Below are 19483 nucleotides of genomic sequence, written 5' to 3'. Positions count from 1 at the left end.
CATTCTATCAGCAATGCTCTGAAATGGCACCCTAGATTATGTGCTGAAGTCTCTGGAGTGGGACTTGAACTCACGAACTTCTGACTCAGCGGCGAGAGTACTATCACTGACCCAAGCCTGACATTTTCATACTTAGTTGGATGTACTGTTCAAAATATAATTATGTTCCTGACTGAGCAGGAAGTAGAGGAAAGGCTTGGGGCAGGGGAAAGAATTGTCTTTTTTAGTTCTGAAACAGGACTTGGCTACTGAGCAAACTTGAATGGCCTTTTTCCTTTTCGAAAGCATATTATTAATACAATAAAGTTAATGCTGGTAAAAGACATTTGCAACTTATTTCCTATTTAAAATAAATAGTGGAAAATGTGTACAAATATATGTTAGATAAGTGCTTTGTGAATTTGTTGAGATCTGGGATTATGTTTTGGAGAATAAAATAAAAAGTAGTTATTAATTATATGACTACAGTAAACGCTTGTTTAAACGGGACTTAATCATCCAGAATTCTTCAATAACCAGCAAAATTCAGGAGTAGGTTTTGAGGCTTCCGCCCCAGAAGGAACAGGGCAGTAGTGTCCCGAAAATGGTGGGGAATGACTTACAACTTGTTCCCATCGTCGCTGTGGGTACTGCAATCTTCCCTGCACAGTATCAACTGGCCGTCCAGCCAAAGAGGAACCCAAAGGTACGTTTTACTGTATATTTGTGGCTGTGTAACCGGGGTTCTCGTACCTTTTGCCGTGTAACCAAGGCTCCTGCACAAGTGGCCGTGTAACAGGGACTCCTGTACCTGTGGTCGTGTAACCGCGGCTCCTGGATCTGTGGCCATGTAACCGGGGCTCCTGTACCTTTGGCCGTGTAACAGGGACTCCTGGATCTGTGGGCGTGCAACCGGGGATCCTGCAGCTGTGGCCATGTAACTGGGGTTCCTGCACCTGTGGCTGTGTAACGGGGCTCTCGTATCTTGGGCCATTGTCACTCCATGTCCCTACTTCTGGTCTGAGGTCGGCCGATATATAAATTGCCTCGGTAGGTATACCTCTCCGTTATCCGGAATTTTTAATCAACCGGCACCATCTCTTGGTCCCGTAGGTGCCGGATACGAAAGAGTTTACTGTCTTCACAAAGGAGGACACAAATAACCTCCCAAAGATGTCGGGGAACATAGGGTCGAATGAAAGGGAGGAACTGATACAAATCAGTGTTTGTAGGGAAATGGCGTTAGAGAGATTGATGGGATTGAAGGCCGATAAATCCCCAGGGCCTGATAATCTACATCCTAGGGTACTTAAGGAAGTGGCCCTAGAAATAGTAGATGCATTGCTGGTCATCTTCCAAAATTCGATAGACTCTGGAACAGTACCCATGGATTGGCAGGTAGCTAATGTTACCCCACTGTTCAAAAAGGGTGGTAGAGAGAAAACGGGGAATTACAGACCGGTAAGCCTGACATCGGTAGTGGGGGAAATGCTAGAGTCCATTATAAAGGATGTAATAGCAGAGCACTTGGAAAAAAGTGACCAGATCAGACAAAGTCAACATGGATTTACAAAAGGTAAGTCGTGCTTGACTAATCTACTGGAATTGTTTGAGGATGTAACTGGTAAAATAGATAAGGGAGAACCAGTGGATGTGGTGTTATTTGGACTTTCAAAAGGCTTTCGATAAGGTCCCGCATAAGAGATTAGCGTGTAAAGTTAAGGCACATGGGATTGGGGGCAAGGTATTGACTTGGATAGAGAACTGGTTGGCAGACAGAAAGCAAAGAGTTGGAATAAACGGGTCTTTTTCGGGGTGGCAGGCAGTGACTAGTGGGGTACCGCAGGGATCGGTCCATGGACCCCAGCTATTCACAATATATATTAATGATCTGGATGAGGGAACTAGATGTAATATCTCCAAGTTTGCAGACGACACAAAGCTGGGTGGGCGTGTGTGCTGTGAGGGGGATGCTGAGAAACTCCAGTATGATTTGGACAGGTTGGGTGATTGGGCAGAAGCATGGCAGATGCAATATAACGTGGATAAATGCGAGGTTATCCACTTGGTGTCAAAAACAGGAAGGCAGATTATTATCTGAATGGCAGCAGATTGGGAGAAGGGGAAGTGCAACGAGACCTGGGTGTCCTTGTGCACCAGTCGCTGAAAGTAAGCATGCAGGTGTGGCAGGCGGTTAAGAAGGCAAATGGTATGTTGGCCTTTGTAGCGAGAGGGTTTGAGTACAGGAACAAGGATGTCTTGCTGCAGTTGTACAGGGCCTTGGTGAGACCACATCTTGAGTACTGTGTGCAGTTTTGGTCGCCTTATCTGAGGAAGGATGTTCTTGCCATGGAAGGAGTGCAGCGAAGATTCACCAGGCTGATACCTGGGATGGCAGGAATGACGTATGAGGAGAGATTGGGTCGATTGGGCTTGTACTCGCTGGAGTTTAGAAGAATGAGAGGGGATCTCATCGAAACTTATAAAATTCTAACAGGACTAGACAGACTAGATGCTGGAAGGATGTTCCCGATGCTCGAGGAATCCAGAAGTAGGGGTCACAGTCTAAGGATAAGGGGTAAGCCATTTAGGACAGAGATGAGGAATTTCTTCACCGAGAGTGGTGAACCTGTGGAATTCTTTACCAGAGAAGGCAGTAGAGGCCAATTCATTAAATATATTCAAGAAGGAGTTGGATATATTTCTTAGGCTAAAGGGATCAAGGGATATAGAGAGAAGGCAGGAACAGGGTACTGAATTTGGATGATCAGCCATGATCTCATTGAATGGCGGAGCAGGCTCGAGGGGCCGAATGGGCTACTCCTGCTCCTATCTTCTATGATTCTATATAAATACAAGTTGTTGTTGTAAATTGGCAGTAATAGATTGATGGGCCTTCAATAACCACAAAACTAGAAGTTATAGACTTAAACAAGTTGGCTTTTAATCACTAAGATCAGAGCTAACATCTCAACATGCCGACTGGTTCACAGGAATGAGTCATACAGATCCTGGGATCTTTATGTAAGAGAAGTCAGGGGCGGAGCCAAGAGCCAAGACCTGGAACCTCCCAGGTTAGTCGGGAAAGAGGAAGTGAAACTATACACAGTGGGGGAGGGTAATATACATGCGTGCAAAACGAATACAGGATCAAGACAAACAGATTTCATTACATTCACCCCTTCTATAGATTTAGTCCATCGGGGTGATGTTTCTTAAAAGTTGGTATAAGTGAGTCTGTCGGGAGGTTTTGCAGCTCTCAGTGATCGGCGCAAAGCCGGTTGGGGTGCCTCTAGGGGAGTGGATTCTGGTTCCTCCGCTGTCCGGGCCTCCGCAGTGTCTTCCAGGTTATCTGCAGTGTCCTCCAGGTTAAAGTTGGGTATTGATACCTCTGGGCGTCCTGTCTCTTTGTAGTGTAGGTCTTCATCGGGTAGTCTCCCATCGTTCTCTCTGCTCCCCGAGGGAGCAAGGTCTTTTATGGAAACGGTGTCCTCTCGCCCGTCAGAGTATTCGATATAGGCGTACTGAGGGTTTGCATGGAGGAGCTGTACCTTTTCCACAAGGGGTCCGTTTTATGGCCTCTCACGTGCTTCCGCAATAGTACTGTCCCCAGAGACGTCAGCCACGCGGGTAGAGATATGCCCGAGGTGGATTTCCGGGGGAAAATTAACATATTTTCGTGAGGGGTAGCGTTAGTGGCAGTACATAACAGAGACCTTATGGAGTGGAGCACGTCTGGGAGGACTTCCTGCCAGCGGGCGGTCGGAAGGCCTTTTGACTTTAAGGCTAACGTGACAGCCTTCCAAACAGTAGCATTCTCCCTTTCCACTTGCCCATTACCCCGGGGGTTGTAGCTAGTGGTTCTGCTAGTGGCTATCCCCTTCGAGAGCAAGAACTGGCGCAGCTCGTCGCTCATGAATGACGTCCCCCTATCGCTGTGTATGTAGTTCGGCATGCCAAACATGCAGAATAGATTACAGAGACACTTGATGACCGTGGCACTGGTCATGTCTGGGCAGGGAATGGCGAAGGGGAAGCGGGAATATTCATCAATGATATTGAGGAAGTATACGTTACGGTCGGCAGAGGGAAGGGGTCCCTTGAAGTCCAGACTTAGGCGCTTGAATGGCCGTGTGGCTTTGATAAGGTGTGCACGGTCAGGCCTGTAGAAACGAGGCTTGCAGTCCGCACAGATGCGGCAGGCTCTGGTCATTGCCCTGACCTCCTCGATGGAGTGGGGCAGATTGCGGGACTTTATAAAATGGTATAGTCGGGTGACCCCTGGGTGACAGAGGTTGTTGTGGAGACCCTGTAATTTGTCCGTATGAATGCTGGCACACATTCCCCGCGATAGGGCATCTGGGGGTTCATTAAGGGCTCCTGGCCTGTACATAATATCATAGTCGGACGTGGATAGTTCGATCCTCCACCTGAGTATTTTGTCATTCTTGATTTTCCCCCTTTGTTATTAAACATGAAAGCCACCGACCGCTGGTCGGTGAGCAGGGTGAAACGTTTGCCGGCTAGGTAGTGTCTCCAGTGCTGCACTGCCTCCACTATAGCCTGTGCCTCCTTCTCGACAGAAGAGTGCCTGATTTCAGGTCCCTGAAGGGTTCGGGAGAAGAAGGCCACAGGTCTCCCAGCCTGATTGAGGGTCGCAGCTAAGGCATAGTCTGACGCATCGCTTTCGACTTGAAAGGGAATGCATTCGTCCACTGCACACACTGCAGCCCTTTCAATGTCCTGTTTAATACTGGTGAAAGCCTCCCGAGCTTCAGCTGATAGTGGGAAGGATGTCGATTTAATGAGGGGTCGGGCCTTATCGGAGTAATTGGGCACCCATTGGGCATAATACGAAAAAAATCCCAGGCACCTTTTTAAGGCTTTGGGATTGTGTGGCAGGGGCAGTTCCTTTAGGGGGTGTAATCGGTCAGGGTCCGGTCCAATTACCCCATCTTCCACCACACAGCCGAGGATACAGAGACGGGTTGTGTTGAAGACACATTTGTCTTCGTTGTAGGTTAGATTCAGCTTTAGGGCAGTTTTTAAAAATCTCGCAAGATTTAGATTGTGGTCTTGCTGGTTGTGCCCGCAGATAGTGACATTGTCCAGATAGGGGTAGGTAGCTTGTAGTTTATTCTCGTCAACCATGCGGTCCATCTCACGTTGGAAGACTGAGACCCCATTTGTTACTCCGAAGGGCACTCTGAGAAAATGGCGGTGTATGGGCGGTCCTCCGTTCTAATGGGGAGCTGGTGATACGCGGATTTGAGGTCGATAGTCGAGAAAACTCGGTATTGCGCAATCTGGTTGACCATTTCTGATATGCGGGGTAAAGGGTAGGCGTCCAGCTGGGTATAAATATTAACAGTCTGGCTGTAGTCAATTACCATCCGTTTCTTTTCGCTATTTTTAACTATGACTAAATAATAATAATTCAACTTTATTGTCATTGTACAATGCACAAGTACATGAACAACAAAATGTGATCTTGCAAGCTCCCATGAGTCCACTACTTGGGCACTCCACGGGCTGGTACTGCATTCAATAATGCCTTCCCGCAGGAGTCTGTCCACTTCCGCCTTGATAAAGTGTCTGTCTTCCAGACTGTACTGTCTACTTTTGGTCGCTATGGGCCTACAGTTCGGAGCGAGATTAGCGAATAAAGAGGGCGGGCTGATTTTTAAGATTGATAGGCCACAGACTGTGAGTGGCGGTTGGGACCCGCCATATGCTAGCGTGACACTTTTGTGGTGGCACTGGAAGTCCAGGCCCAAGATTACATTAACACAGAGTTCTGGCATCACGAGGAGTTTAAAATCCTTGTAGTCCGTGCCTTTTACAGTCAGTGTTACCACACAGTAGCCCAAAATGTCCGAAGTGTGGGGCTTAGCAGCCATAGCAATTCTGCTCCGTGTAGGGGTTACCGTTAATGAGTGCCGCTGTACCAGGCTAGGGTGGATAAAACTCTCGGTACTCCCACAGTCAATTAAACATTTCGTTAAATTCCCGTTTACCTGTATGTCCATCATGGATTTTGTCAACGGGTGTGGCCTGGATTGATCCACCGTGATCAAAGCCACTGTTGGGCCCTGGGCGGCCGTTGAGTCGGGAAAAGATGGCGGATCCCAAGATGGCGGCCCGCACGGCACGCACGAGGCGGTGACGGAGTTGGAAATCGGATTCCCCCTGCAGACTTTGCTAAAATGCCCCTTTTTCTTACATTTGAAGCATGTAGCGTCCTTCGCTGGGCATCGTTGTCTGGGGTGCTTGGCCTGGTCGCAGAAGTAGCATTTCGGGCCTCGAGACATTGCCGCTGTAGTAGGACTCCTGGGTGAACTTCTATGTGGGGACTCCGGCGGTGTAGAGCTGGTCTGAGACCTGGATGGGGAAGATGGCTGATTCCAAGATGGCGGCCCCCTCGGCGCGCACGAGGCGGTGAGGGCCGCATGGCTGGAAGAATAAGAGTCAGAGTTTTTCTGGGCCACGTCCAGCGATCGCGCAGTGGCCACTGCCTTTTTTAAGTCCAGGACCTCCTTCTCCAGCAGTCTCTGCTGGATATAATTCAATTTGAGGCCCGTGATGAAGGAATCGCGGACCAATTCGTCAGAGTACGCGTTGGCTGTCACGGCCTTGCAGTTACAGTCCCGGACCAAGTCCTTTAGGCCCTGTAAGAAATCGTCCATTGATTCCTCTGGTGGCTGCCTGCGTGTAGCCAGCAGATGTCTGGCGTACACTTCGTTTACCGGCCTCTGGTATTGGGCCTTCAGGATAGTGATGGCCTCCGTGTAAGAGGTGGCGTCCCGGATGAACGAATAAATCCGATGACTTACGCGAGTAGTCAGTAGACTCAGTTTATCTACCTCGCTAGCGGATGAGGCCCCCGCGAAGAGTTCGAAGCATTTGAGCCAGTGTCCAAATTGATTTGATGCTTCAGCAGAATGTGGACCCAAGTCCAGACGCTCTGGTTTTAGGAGTCGATCCATCCTAGTATTCTTTAGTGATTAAAATTGATGGGCCTTCAATAACCACAAAACTAGAAGTTATAGACTTAAACAAGTTGGCTTTTAATCACTAAGATCAGAGCTAACATCTCAACACGCCGACTGGTTCACAGGAATGAGTCATACAGATCCTGGGATCTTTATGTAAGAGAAGTCAGGGGCGGAGCCAAGAGCCAAGACCTGGAACCTCCCAGGTTAGTCGGGAAAGAGGAAGTGAAACTATACACAGTGGGGGAGGGTAATATACACGAGTGCAAAACGAATACAGGATCAAGACAAACAGATTTCATTACATAGATAGTGGGCATAATTCATTTGAGTATCCTCCCACACCTTCAGAAATAAACCCTGGCTACCATGGGCTTGCTTTCAGTGGTTTGGCCACATGCTACTATTTGAATAACGATGACTCTTAAGTTTGATAACCCAATTTTAATACTGGGTTCACAAATGACATTGGATTTGCAAAAGAATGATTTTTTTTGCCTCTTTCAAGGAGTAGTGTCATGGAATGGAATGTATTTTTTCTGAGCCTTTTTGCATATCTTTATGAATTGTTTAGTCTAGATTTGGCACACTGTTAAACATTTTTTTTATTGTTTTGTCATTGGCAGTGAATCTGTACCGCTGCCATTTAGTAAAGGTGGACTGTAGAACTGTCTAAATTAACGTGTAGTTTTCAAAATTCTTTTGGCTCAATTTTGGTATGTTGGCATGATGCTGTAATTTTAGTTTTGATTTAGTACTGTAAGTGTAATTCTAATATTGTACAGCCTTTTTGTGGCTAATTGGTAGTTTTGTGCCCTTATTCATTATCTTTGCTCATGAGGCAGTACTTTGGTGAGGGAAGATTTACTGACTTGAACATTTACATACTACAGGTTTGAAAAGGAAAAGTGATGTTGCGTTGCTTTTAATTAGTATCAACCTGCGTTAAATTTCTGACAACTTTCATTTTGAGGCTGCTACAGTCAGGTTATAATTTTTAAGGTGGTTATTACGTTTGAAATGGAAATGTAATGGAAATGTACTGCAACATAAAGTCTACTCTTGTTCTACATTATCAAAAAGGAAAACATGATTTGAGATATTTCTGGAACAGAGTTTAGGAAAATGATTTGTTGTAGAAAGTGTATTTAATCAGCCCTCTATACTGAGCTGTGCATAATGAAAATTTGTTCTGACATTGCAAACTAGGCGACAACACATTTTGGGTCATTAACAATTTTGAGAGCTTTGATGTTGACTTCCTGCAGCTATTTTATAATACAAACTAGTTGTATAACAAAAGCAAGTACAGATTGGAGCTTTAGGTATTACATAGTGGATTAAGCCTGACGTGCTTTCTTTTGTTTGTGATGTTTATAGAAATGAGTAATGGAATCTTCAGCTCCACTGCAGGATGAAGGGATCACTTTGAAACAGTACAGCCTGCTACCAAAGATTGCCTTGTCTTTTTTTTTCCTTTTGCCTTTCTTTGATCATGACAGTTATCAAATCTTTCATGTATCCTAAGGCTCTTCATCCTAAAAAATTAAGTTTGTTTTTCATTACATTGGTTAACCCCACCTTGTATGGTTAACCCCACCTTGTAATGTTACAATAATTTTGAGGATGATGGAAGTACTGTACTGCCCTTGGCTTTGGGAGGGTGAATGGCATTGTGGTTACTGTATTTCTTTTTGCTTGCAATGTGTTCTGTTTTATATTGGTAAGTGTGGCCAAAAACCAGCATAAAGTCAGCAATAAAGCCAGTGTATGCTAAATGCAAGAAATTATACAGAGAGAATGAAAGTGCACTTAATGTGGTGTTGGGTATGTGCAAAAGAAATAACAGTTTTAATGCTCATAATTTGCTCGATAAAATGCATAGATATTTTCACTCCATGCTTTATAATTGTGGAGGTTAGTTGCTCTGCAACAAAAAAAAACTAATTTCAGAAATAAATACTACATTGACCCGGACTTTCATAAATAGTAATTTACAGTTAACACTGATTCTCAGTTGGACTTTGGCTGCAAGTGGTCATGACCCTTTATAAATTTTTATTTGAATATATTTTTCCTGGATTATAAATGTGACACTGCATACTGTACTTTATTCAAGTGCTTGCATTGAAAACCTTGGAAGTGTACATTTGAGATTGGAGCTGGCTTGCTCTCTCCATTGTAGATTGGGTTCTTTGATTTTACAGTGATGAAGCTCATTAAATTATGTTGTTGACCAAGTTGGCATTTGGAATTTTATACCTGATTTAAAAAGTTGCTGTTTTTATACTTAATATTGCCTCGTTTCCCTGTTGTGCGGACCCTTTCACCCTGAATGGCCTTTTTCTGTAGGTTTCAATATTATATATTTAAATCATTAAAAAAAAATTGTATTCATATTGTAGTGACATAGCTAGATATTTGATCTATCCAAAGTTTGAAATATCAAGGTTGCATTTTTTCTCAACCGATGTGCATTTTCAAGGAACTGAAAATCAAGTTGGTAGATCTTCTATCTCTTGCTTGTACAGGCATCTGTGAAAAATCTGTTCAATACTGTATCATGTCATTTTACAATGGCATTTTTTTCCCATTACACACTACTGTATTTAGGTATTTACAGTGTGTTAGGACCAATTATTGACTAAAGTCATGTACTACAAGATAGATATTGTTGTAATCAGATCTTGAGGTAATGGATCATAAAACATTTTGAAGCCTGGTGTTACATTTAAGAAAATATTTCTGAAGTTGTAGGAAGTTTCAGTCACATTTTTAGTTGACTTATAGTAAGTTGTATACAATTGGCTACATATCTGTATAGCAGCTGAAATTTCAGTGGTTTCAATAAAGCTTTGAATTTTCTTCACAGTTGGTAACGAACATGAACAGGGGACTGTTGAAAGTGCTGCTGTTTTTCTCTTCAAGACTTTTCACGACAGGGACCACGTTGGACATGAAGAAACAAAAGCTGTTAAGCAGATGTTTGGGCCATTCCCTTCTTCAGCTGCCACTACTGCCTGTAATGCAGTGTATAGAATTGCCTCATATTTTAGTGAAGAAGAACTACAGACACTAATTTATGCAAATGATTCTGCAAGCCAAAATTTTCAAGTACATTTTGGTAAAAACATTAATTTCTCATTTGATTCATTTGCTTTGGAACATTCCGAGGAATTGCCCTTGAACTGCGAGTCAAACAACCTAAAGGATTTCAGTCTAGATTACAATAAGTATTTAAACAATCATCAGGGAGATTTAAAAAATGGATCAATTGACAGTACAGATCTAAAATCTTCAAACAAAGTGGATGGTTCATTTTTAAGGCAAGAAGTTGATAGCTATATTATTAGAACTTTACAAGAGTCATCAGATAGACCAACGACAGATGACTTGTGCGGAACATTGTTTGAGATGTTGGCATCTACTAAAAGTGATGATGAACTTCAAAATGAGGTAAGTCAGCATGGAGATTGCTGGAGAGTAAGCTATGCAGCTGATTTCCCCTTATAGAGCCATAACTCGAAGAATTGAAAGATGTTTAAAGTTTCTTAGACAGGAACATGTTTTCCATTTTTTAAAAATCCTGAAAGATGCTTTGATGAATGTTTGTTTAAGTTTGAAAACAATATAGAGATGCATGAAATATTTCTCTCGTAATCCCAGAAATAACACATTTTTACTCTAGTTAAACCTATTTGTTATGCAGTGATGGAATAAGGGTTTTCTTTTCTTAAAAACAATACTGACTGGAGCATTGGTGTAGCATGTTGCATTTCACACCTGGGTTTTAACCTGGTCTAGATTGATGGGATGCAAGTACTTCACTTTCCTATTTTTTTTCTCTCTCTCCTTCATACGTGTGTACACGCTCTCTATTCATTTATGGAATGTGGGCGTTGCTGGCAAGTCCAGCATTTATTGCCCATCCCTAATTGCCCTTGAGAAGGTGGTGGTGAGCCGCCTTTTTGAACTGCTGCAGTCCGTGTGGTGAAGGTACTCCCCCAGTGCTGTTAGGTAGGGAGTTCCAGGATTTTGACCCAGCGATGATGAAGGATTGGCGATATACTGGGGAACATGGAGGTGGTGGTGTTCCCATGCGCCTGCTGCCCTTGTCCTTCTAGGCGGAAGAGGTCGTGGGTTTGGGAGGTGCTGCTGAAGAAGCCTTGGCGAGTTGCTGCAGTGCATCTTATAGATGCTACACACTGCAGTCACTGTGTGCTGGTGGTGGAGGGAGTGAATGTTTAAGGTGGTAGATGAGGTGCCAATCAAGCGGGCTGCTTTGTCCTGGATGGTGTCGAGCATCTTGAGTGTTGGAGCTGCACTCATCCAGGCAACTGGAGAGTATTCCATCACACTCCTTACTTGTGCCTTGTAGATGGTAGAAAGGCTTTGGGGAGTCAGGAGGTGAGACACTTGCTGCAGAATACCCAGCCTCTGACCTGCTCTTGTTGCCACAGTATTTATGTGGCTGGTCCAGTTAAGTTTCTGGTTAATGGTGACCCCCAGGATGTTGATGGTGGGGGACCTGGCGATGGTAATGCTGTTGAATGTCAAGGGGCAGTGGTTAGACTCTCGCTTGTTGGAGATAGTCATTGCCTGGCACTTCTGTGGCGCGAGTGTTACCTGACACTTATCAGCCCAAGCCTGAACGTCGTCCAGGTCTTGTTGCATGTGGGCATGGACTGCTTCATTATCTGAGGAGTTGTGAATGGCGCTGAACACTGTGCAGTCATCAGCGAACATCCCCATTTCTGACCTTATGTTGGAGGGAAGGTCATTGATGAAGCAGCTGAAGATAGTTGGGCCTAGGACACTGCCCTGAGGAACTCCTGCAGCAATGTCCTGGGGCTGTGCTTGCACATGCTCCCTTTGTCTTTCTCTCTGTCTCCCTCTATCTCTGTGTCTCTCTATCTCTGTGTGTATCTCTCTCTCTCTTTCTCTCTCTCTGTATCTCTCTCTCTCTCTCTCTCTATCTCTCTCTCTATCTCTCTGCCCCTCGCGCGCGCCTCTCTGCCCCTCGCGCGCGCCTCTCTGCCCCTCGCGCGCGCCTCTCTGCCCCTCGCGCGCGCCTCTCTGCCCATCTCTCATAAGAAATAGGAGCAGGAGACGGCCATTTGGTCCTTCGAGCCTGCTCCACCATTCAGTAAGATCGTGGCTGATCTTCTACCTCATCTCTACTTTCCTGCACTATCCCCATTCCCTTGGTTCCCTTAATATTCAAAAATCTATATTGACCTCTGTCTTGAATATACTCAACGATTGAGCCTTCACAGCCCTCCTGGGCAGAGAATTCCAAAGATTCACCACCCTCGGAGTGAAGACATTTCTCAGTCCTAAATGGCCGACCCCTTATTCTGAGACTTTGACCCCTGGTTCTAGACTCCCCAGCCAGGGGAAACATCCTCCCTGCATCTACCCTATCAAGTCCTGTAAGAATTTTGTATGTTTCAATGAGATCAACTATAGGCCTAGTCTACTCAATCTCTCCTCATAGGACAATCCCCCCATCCCAGGAACCAGTCTGGTGAGCCTCCGTTGCACTCCCTCTATGACAAGTATATCCTTCCTTAGGTAAGGAGATCAAAATTGTACAAAATGCTCCAGGTGTGGTCTCACCAGGGCCTTATATAATTGCAGTAAGACATCAAGGTGGAAAAATTCGGTTGCTTTGCGTATCCCGTTAGCACCCTAAGGGGGCGATAATGGGGCACAAAGCAACTAGCGCCCAGGCGTGGCGATGTTTGCGCCGCTCGCGAAATTGACCAGACATTTTGCGATGGCGCTAAACACTACCGCCATGATTTCCTGTGCCCGCAGATCGTGACGTCAGTCGAGCGTGCAACGCCCTGTTAGCGCCCCGGACTGGATTCTGAGTGGTGCCCCCTGCCTTGCTGCCTGCCACTAGCAACGACAGGTTGAGGGGAGCGTTTTGCAGTTGGGAAGGGACTGGGGGAGCACTATATTTAAAGACGACCACGTCCTGCCTTTTTTTGTTGGCGACATTTTTGCACCACACATTCAGAGAGAGAGAGAGAGAGACTTCTGGAGAGATTCAACTGAGGAGGAGTTTTGGGTACTGAGCAGCACTTTGCAGGTTCATTTTGATTTGACCTTTGCGTCAATTTAGAAGAGACTATGGGGGCTGCACTCTGAGCTCTTTCCCTGGGCATCTCCATTGTTCTTTCAGCAGATTTGATGTACAGGTCTCTTCTGGCCAAGATTCAAGGCTGCAATGAGCAGGATGTGGATGGAGAGCAAGATCGACCCTCCCCTTTAAGAACTGGCCGGCGCCAGTGTGTCTGAGTTCCATTGCTGACTGACATCACATGAGCTTCGCCAACGCTCTGAGGTAGCACCTCGCTCCTTGACATTAGCACCTTAAGAGAGGTGTGTAGTGCCTGATTTAGTGCTCCAATCACCTCCAGGGGCGATAGAAGCCAAGTTTGCAGTCGGAGGCAAGAATTAGCGCCAGGCGCTAAACTTTGCACCAGGCCGATAATTGCGCCCCAAACGGGGCGATGCCGAATTTCTCCCCCCTTTACTCTTATACTCACATTCTCTTATAATAAAGGCCAACATACTATTTGCTTTCCTAATTGCTTGCTGTACCTGCATGTTAACTTTCCGTGATTCATGTACAATGACACCCAGGTCCCTCTGAATACCAACATTTCCCAATCTCTCTCCATTTAAAAAAAAAAAATCTGCTCTTCTATTTTTCCTACCAAAATGGATAACTTCACATTTCTCCACATTATATTCCATTTGCCATATTCTTGTCCACTCACTTAACCTGTCTATATCCCCTTGAAGCCTCTTTGCATCCTCCTCACAACTTACATTCCCACCCAGCTTTGTATCATCAGCAAATTTGGATATATTACATTTGGTCCCCTCATCCAAATCATTGATTTAGATTGTGAATAGCTGAGGCCCAAGCACTGATCCTTGCGGTACCCCACTAGTTACAGACTGCCAACCCGAAAATGTCCCGTTTATTCCTACTCTCTGATTTCTGTCTGTTAACCAATCCCCAATCCATGCTAGTATATTACCCCCAATCCCATGATCCCTAATTTTTTTTAATAACCTCTCGTGTGGCACCTGAATCGAATGCCTTCTGAAAATCCAAATACACCACATCCACTGGTTCCCCTTATCTACTCTGCTAGTTACTACCTCAAAAAACTAACATTCATGTTTCAAGAGAGCAAAAAATAAAAATGTCAGCGGAGAAGGCAATAGAGCAAGGTAGCAGTGGGGGAATTAAAAACCAGAGCGTGTCAGGAAGGGACAGAATGTATAAAGATAAAGGTAAAGTAGTAAAAGGGGGTAAAAGCAGGAATAAATTGTCACAAAACATATTTAAAAGTTCTTTATCTGAATGCACGCAGCATTCGTAATAAAATAGACAAGTTGACGGTACAAATAATTACACATGGTTATGATCTGGTGGCCATTACAGAAGCATGGCTGCAAGGTGACCATGACTGGGAACTAAACATCCAGGGGTATTTGACTATTAGGAAGGACAGACAGAAAGGAAAGGGAGGTGGGGTGGCTATGTTAATAAAGGATGGAATCACTGCAATAGTGAGAAATGATATTGGGTCAAAGGATCAGGATAGTGAAACAGTTTGGGTGGAGATAATTCAATTCAATTCAACTTTTATTTGTCATATATGCAGCAGACGTGTGTGCTGCACAATGAAATGTTGATTTTTACGAGTCCTCCCAACATTGGAATAAATATGGCATAACAATGATAAAATACTAATAGAAATACAGTAATAAATAAAACAACAGTAATAAATTATACGTTCATGAGTCTTATGGCTTGGGGGTAGAAGCTGTTTCGAAACCTGCTGGTACGAGACCGTATGCTTCGGTATCTCTTACCGGACGGGAGCAGGGCGAAGAGGTTGTGGCTGGGGTGGCCCGCGTCTTTAATGATTCTCAGGGCCTTCCCCCGGCACCCCTCGGGGTAGATATCCTGGACAACAGGTAGTTTGATTCCTAAGCAGGTAGTTTAATTCCTAAGATAAGGAATAATAAGGGAAAAAGTCACTAGTGGGCGTAGTCTATAGGCCTCCTAACAGTTGCAACTCTGTTGGTCGGAGTATAAATCAGGAAATAGTTGGGGCTTGTAATAAGGGAACACCTATAATCATGGGGGATTTTAACTTTCATTTTGACTAGACAAATCAAATTGGGCAGGGCAGCTTTGAGGAAGAGTTCATAGAGTGCATTAGGGACGGGTTCCTTGAGCAGTATGTTACTGAACCAACCAGGGGGCAGGCAATCTTAGATCTGGTCCTGTGTAATGAGACAGGAGTAATAAAAAATGTCCTAGTGAAGGATCCCCTTGGAACGAGTGACCATAACATGGTTGAATTCCAAATTCAGTTGGAGGGTGAGAGAGTTGGATCTCAAACCAGCGTACTAAGCTTAAATAAAAGAGACTATGAAGGTATGAGAACAGAGTTGACTAAAGTGGACTGGGAAAATAGATTAAAGTGTAAGACGGTACATGAGCAGTGGTGTACATTCAAGGAGATATTTCACAACTTTCAAGAAAAATATATTCCAGTGAGGAAAAAGGGGCGTAAAAGAAAAGATAGCCATCCGTGGCTAAGTAAAGTAATAAAGGATAGTTTCCGACTGAAAACAAGGGCATATAAAGTAGCCAAATCTAGTGGGAGGATAGAAGATTGGGAAGCATTTAAAAGCCAGCAAAGAATAACTAAAAGATTAATTAAGAAAGGGAAGATAGATTATGAAAGTAAACTAGCAAAAAATATAAAAACAGATAGCAAGTGTTTCTACATTTATATAAAGTGAAAAAGAGTGGCTAAAGTGAATGTTGGTCCCTTAGAGGACGAGACCGGGAAATTAGTGGTGGGGAACATGGAGATGGCAAAAACGCTGAACAAATATTTTGTATCAGTCTTTACAGTAGAGGACACTAAAAATATCCCAACACTGGACAAACAGGGGGCTATGGGGGGGGAGGAGTTAAACACGATTAAAATCACTAAGGAGGTGGTACTCGGTAAGATAATGGGACTAAAGGCGGATAAATCCCCTGGACCTGATGGCTTACATCCTAGGGTCTTGAGAGAAGTAGCTGTAGGGATTGTGGATGCATTAGTGGTAATTTTCCAAAACTCCCTGGATTCAGGAAAGGTCCCAGCAGATTGGAAAACTGCTAATGTAACGCCCTTATTTTAAAAGGGAAGTAGACAAAAGGCTGGAAACTATAGACCAGTTAGCCTAACATCTGTGGTTGGTAAAATGTTGGAGTCCATTATTAAGGAAGCAGTAACAGGACATTTGGATAAACATAATTTAATCGGACAGGGTCAGCATGGTTTTATGAAGGGGAAGTCATGTTTGACAAATTTGCTCGAATTCTTTGAGGATGTAACAAACAGGGTGGATAAAGGGGAACCAGTGGATGTGGTGTATTTGGACTTCCAAAAGGCATTTGACAAGGTGCCACACAAAAGATTACTGCACAAGATAAAAAAAATAACGGGATTGGGGGTAATATACTGGCATGGGTGGAAGATTGGCTATCTAACAGAAAACAGAGAGTTGGGATAAATGGTTCATTCTCGGGTTGGCAATCAGTGACTAGTGGTGTTCCGCAGGGGTCAGTGCTGGGACCTCAACTCTTTGCAATCTATATTAACGATTAGGAGGAAGGGACCGAGTGCAACGTATCCAAGTTTGCTGACAATACAAAGATGGGAGGGAAAGCAGTGAGTGAGGAGGACATAAAAAACCTGCAAAAGGACATAGACAGGCTAAGTGAGTGGGCAGAAATTTGGCAGATGGAAGAAAATGTTGGAAAGTGTGAGGTTATGCACTTTGGCAGAAAAAATCAAAGAGCAAGTTATTATCTAAATGGAAAGAAACTGCAAAGTGCTACAGTACAAAGGGATCTGGGGGTCCTGGTGCATGATACACAGAAGGTTAGTATGCAGGTACAGCAGGTGATCAGGAAGGCCAATGGAATCTTGGCTTTTATTGCAAGGGGTGTTAGATCCATGTGTTAATGGAGACACGGAATGCAGGAGTTGATTTAACAAGTGTTTACTGAACAAAGTCTGGAGGTGAACTAACAACACAAGACGCTATACAGGCTTATATACCCGAGTGGTCACTACTGGTACTACAGTATACAGGGGCTTCAAAAACATAGTTCCACTTAAAGGTACATACACTACAATTCCTCCCCTTTTTAGATAAATAGTACATAACATTTTAAGTAATCATTAAATAACATTTTTACAAGAACAATAATATACACATTTGCTGAAGTTAATCAATTACAAATTCAGTCTCTCTGGAGGCTCCCTGACTCGGTCCGGATAACGCCTCGGTGGTGTAGTAGGTTCTTTTGGCAAGGTCGATTCGGCTTCAATGCCAGTGTCGGGTTCATCTGGTTCCAGTATCACCGGATCGGAGGTAGATACTATGGGTATCTCTGCTTCATCACTAGGCGTATAGAGTTGTGGTGTAGGTTGTCCTTTTTCGGATGACTCTATGATCTGGTCAGCATGGCGCCTTATTATGCTTTCTCCAATGTCCACGGTATACATCAGCGGTCCTAGTCGTGTGCAAATAGTTCCAGGCTGCCATTTCTCGGTACGGTAGTCCCGGGCCAAAACTGGTTGACCTATCTGGAAGGTTCTAGTTGGCCTTTCATTCATGCTTTGAAATTGCCGGTTCTCTACGTCCCTTCTGATGTTTGGCTTGACCAAATCCAGCCGGCATCTTAGTCTTCTATTGAAAAACATCATGGCGGGGGTTTGGTTTGTCACCACATGTGTTGCATTCCTGTACGCAAACAAGAAGTTATCTACCTTATGTTGTAGATTTATGTCTTCTTTACCCATGGCCTTTATGGCCTTCTTGAAAGTCTGGACAAACCTTTCAGCCAATCCATTGGTGGCGGGATGGTATGGGGCGGACGTGTAGTGCTTAACCCCATTGTTTTTTAAGAACTTCCTGAATTCTTCGGATACAAATTGCAGTCCATTATCAGAACACATCTGTTCAGGCAGCCCATTCCTGGCGAATGTGGTCCTTAATAGTGTGATGGTTTTTTTCCCGTGGTGGTGGAGGACATCTTTATTACCTCTGGCCACTTGGAGTGTGCATCCACCGCGATTAAGAACATTGAGTCCATAAATGGACCAGCAAAGTCGATATGTATCCTTTGCCATGGAGATGAGGGCCACTCCCATGGATGTAGAGGGGCTTGTGGTGGGGTGTTTTGGACCTTCTGGCATCCTAGACAGCTCTTGGTCATTTCTTCGATGTCTCCATCGATACCTGGCCACCACACAAATGCTCTGGCTAAGTTCTTCATTTTCACTCCACCCAGATGCCCCTCGTGAAGCTCCTTTAGCACTCTATCCTTGAATTTGGGTGGAATCACCACTCTGGATCCACACATCAAGGTTCCTCGGCACACTGACAGCTGTTCTCTTCTTTGCGAGAATGCTGGCAACAGTGGTTCGCCATGTGCTGGCCATCCCTTCACCGTTAAATCGTAGACTCGTGAGAGAGTCGGGTCATTTCGCGTTTCCTTTTCAATGGTAGAATTTGTCACCGGTAGACATTCCACTATGGTCGAGTGGAATATCTCCACTGGGTCCACTGTAGGCGCCTCTTCCACCGTTGGCAACGGTAGGCGCGATAACCCGTCAGCATTCCCATGCTGTTTTGTTCCTTTGTATTCTATGTCATATTGGTGTGCCCCTAGGAAAAGGGATCACCTCTGTAGCCTTTGCGCTGTCATAATGGGAAGGCCCTTTTTAGGGATGAATATGGAGACGAGGGGTTGATGGTCAGTCAACAAGGTAAATTTTTGTCCGTGTAGGTAATGGTTGAATTTCTTCACCCCCCCCCACACCAGGCTGAGTGCCTCCCTGTCGATCTGGGCATAGTTACGCTCAGCTGAGTTCAATGAGCGTGACGCAAAAGCTATCGGCCGCTCCGAGCCATCAGGGAACCTATGCGATAATACCGCTCCCACGCCGTAAGGGGATACATCGCACGCCAGTCTGATTGGCAGTGATGGGTTGTAATGAGCCAACACTTCCCTGGACGTGATCAAGCCTTTGCATTTATGGAAGGCACGTTTACAGTCTTCGCTCCATTTCCAAACTACTCCCGTTTGTAGCAGTGCGTTAAGCGGGTGCAGAACCGTCGACAAGTTTGGTAAAAATTTATGATAGTAATTTACTAATCCCAGGAACGACCTTAATTGTGAGACATTTTCAGGCGCTGGGGCCTTTATGACCACTTCAATTTTTTCAGGTGACTTATGCAACCCTTCTTCGTTAATGACATGGCCACAATATGATATTTGTTTCTGGAAAAATTCGCACTTGGGGCGATTTGCTCGTAGGCCCCGTTCTCTCAGCCTCGTGAGCACCTGCTCCAAGTTGGCAAGGTGCTCGTTGTCGTTTTCTCCTGTTACAAGGATGTCGTCT

The 19483-nt window shown here is 44.7% G+C and overlaps 1 protein-coding gene across 2 annotated transcripts in view; it reads left to right on the top strand.

The window, feature by feature from the left end:
- The window catches only part of ascc3 (activating signal cointegrator 1 complex subunit 3), a 654593-nt gene that overhangs the window by 38004 nt on the left and 597106 nt on the right, over positions 1-19483 (top strand). For both annotated transcript variants that reach the window (XM_085997711.1, XM_085997710.1), the window contains exon 4: positions 9844-10427. In XM_085997711.1, the coding sequence (XP_085853837.1) occupies positions 9844-10427 (584 nt within the window). The remainder of the gene's footprint in view (positions 1-9843; positions 10428-19483) is intronic.

The sequence above is a fragment of the Somniosus microcephalus genome, chromosome 9 (assembly GCF_052327205.1).
Source record: "Somniosus microcephalus isolate GS21.2 chromosome 9, FLI_Smic_1.0, whole genome shotgun sequence".
Taxonomy (NCBI): Eukaryota; Metazoa; Chordata; class Chondrichthyes; order Squaliformes; family Somniosidae; genus Somniosus; species Somniosus microcephalus.
The sequence above is the reverse complement of the archived record's forward strand: the minus strand, read 5'-3'. Positions and strand labels throughout refer to the sequence as shown.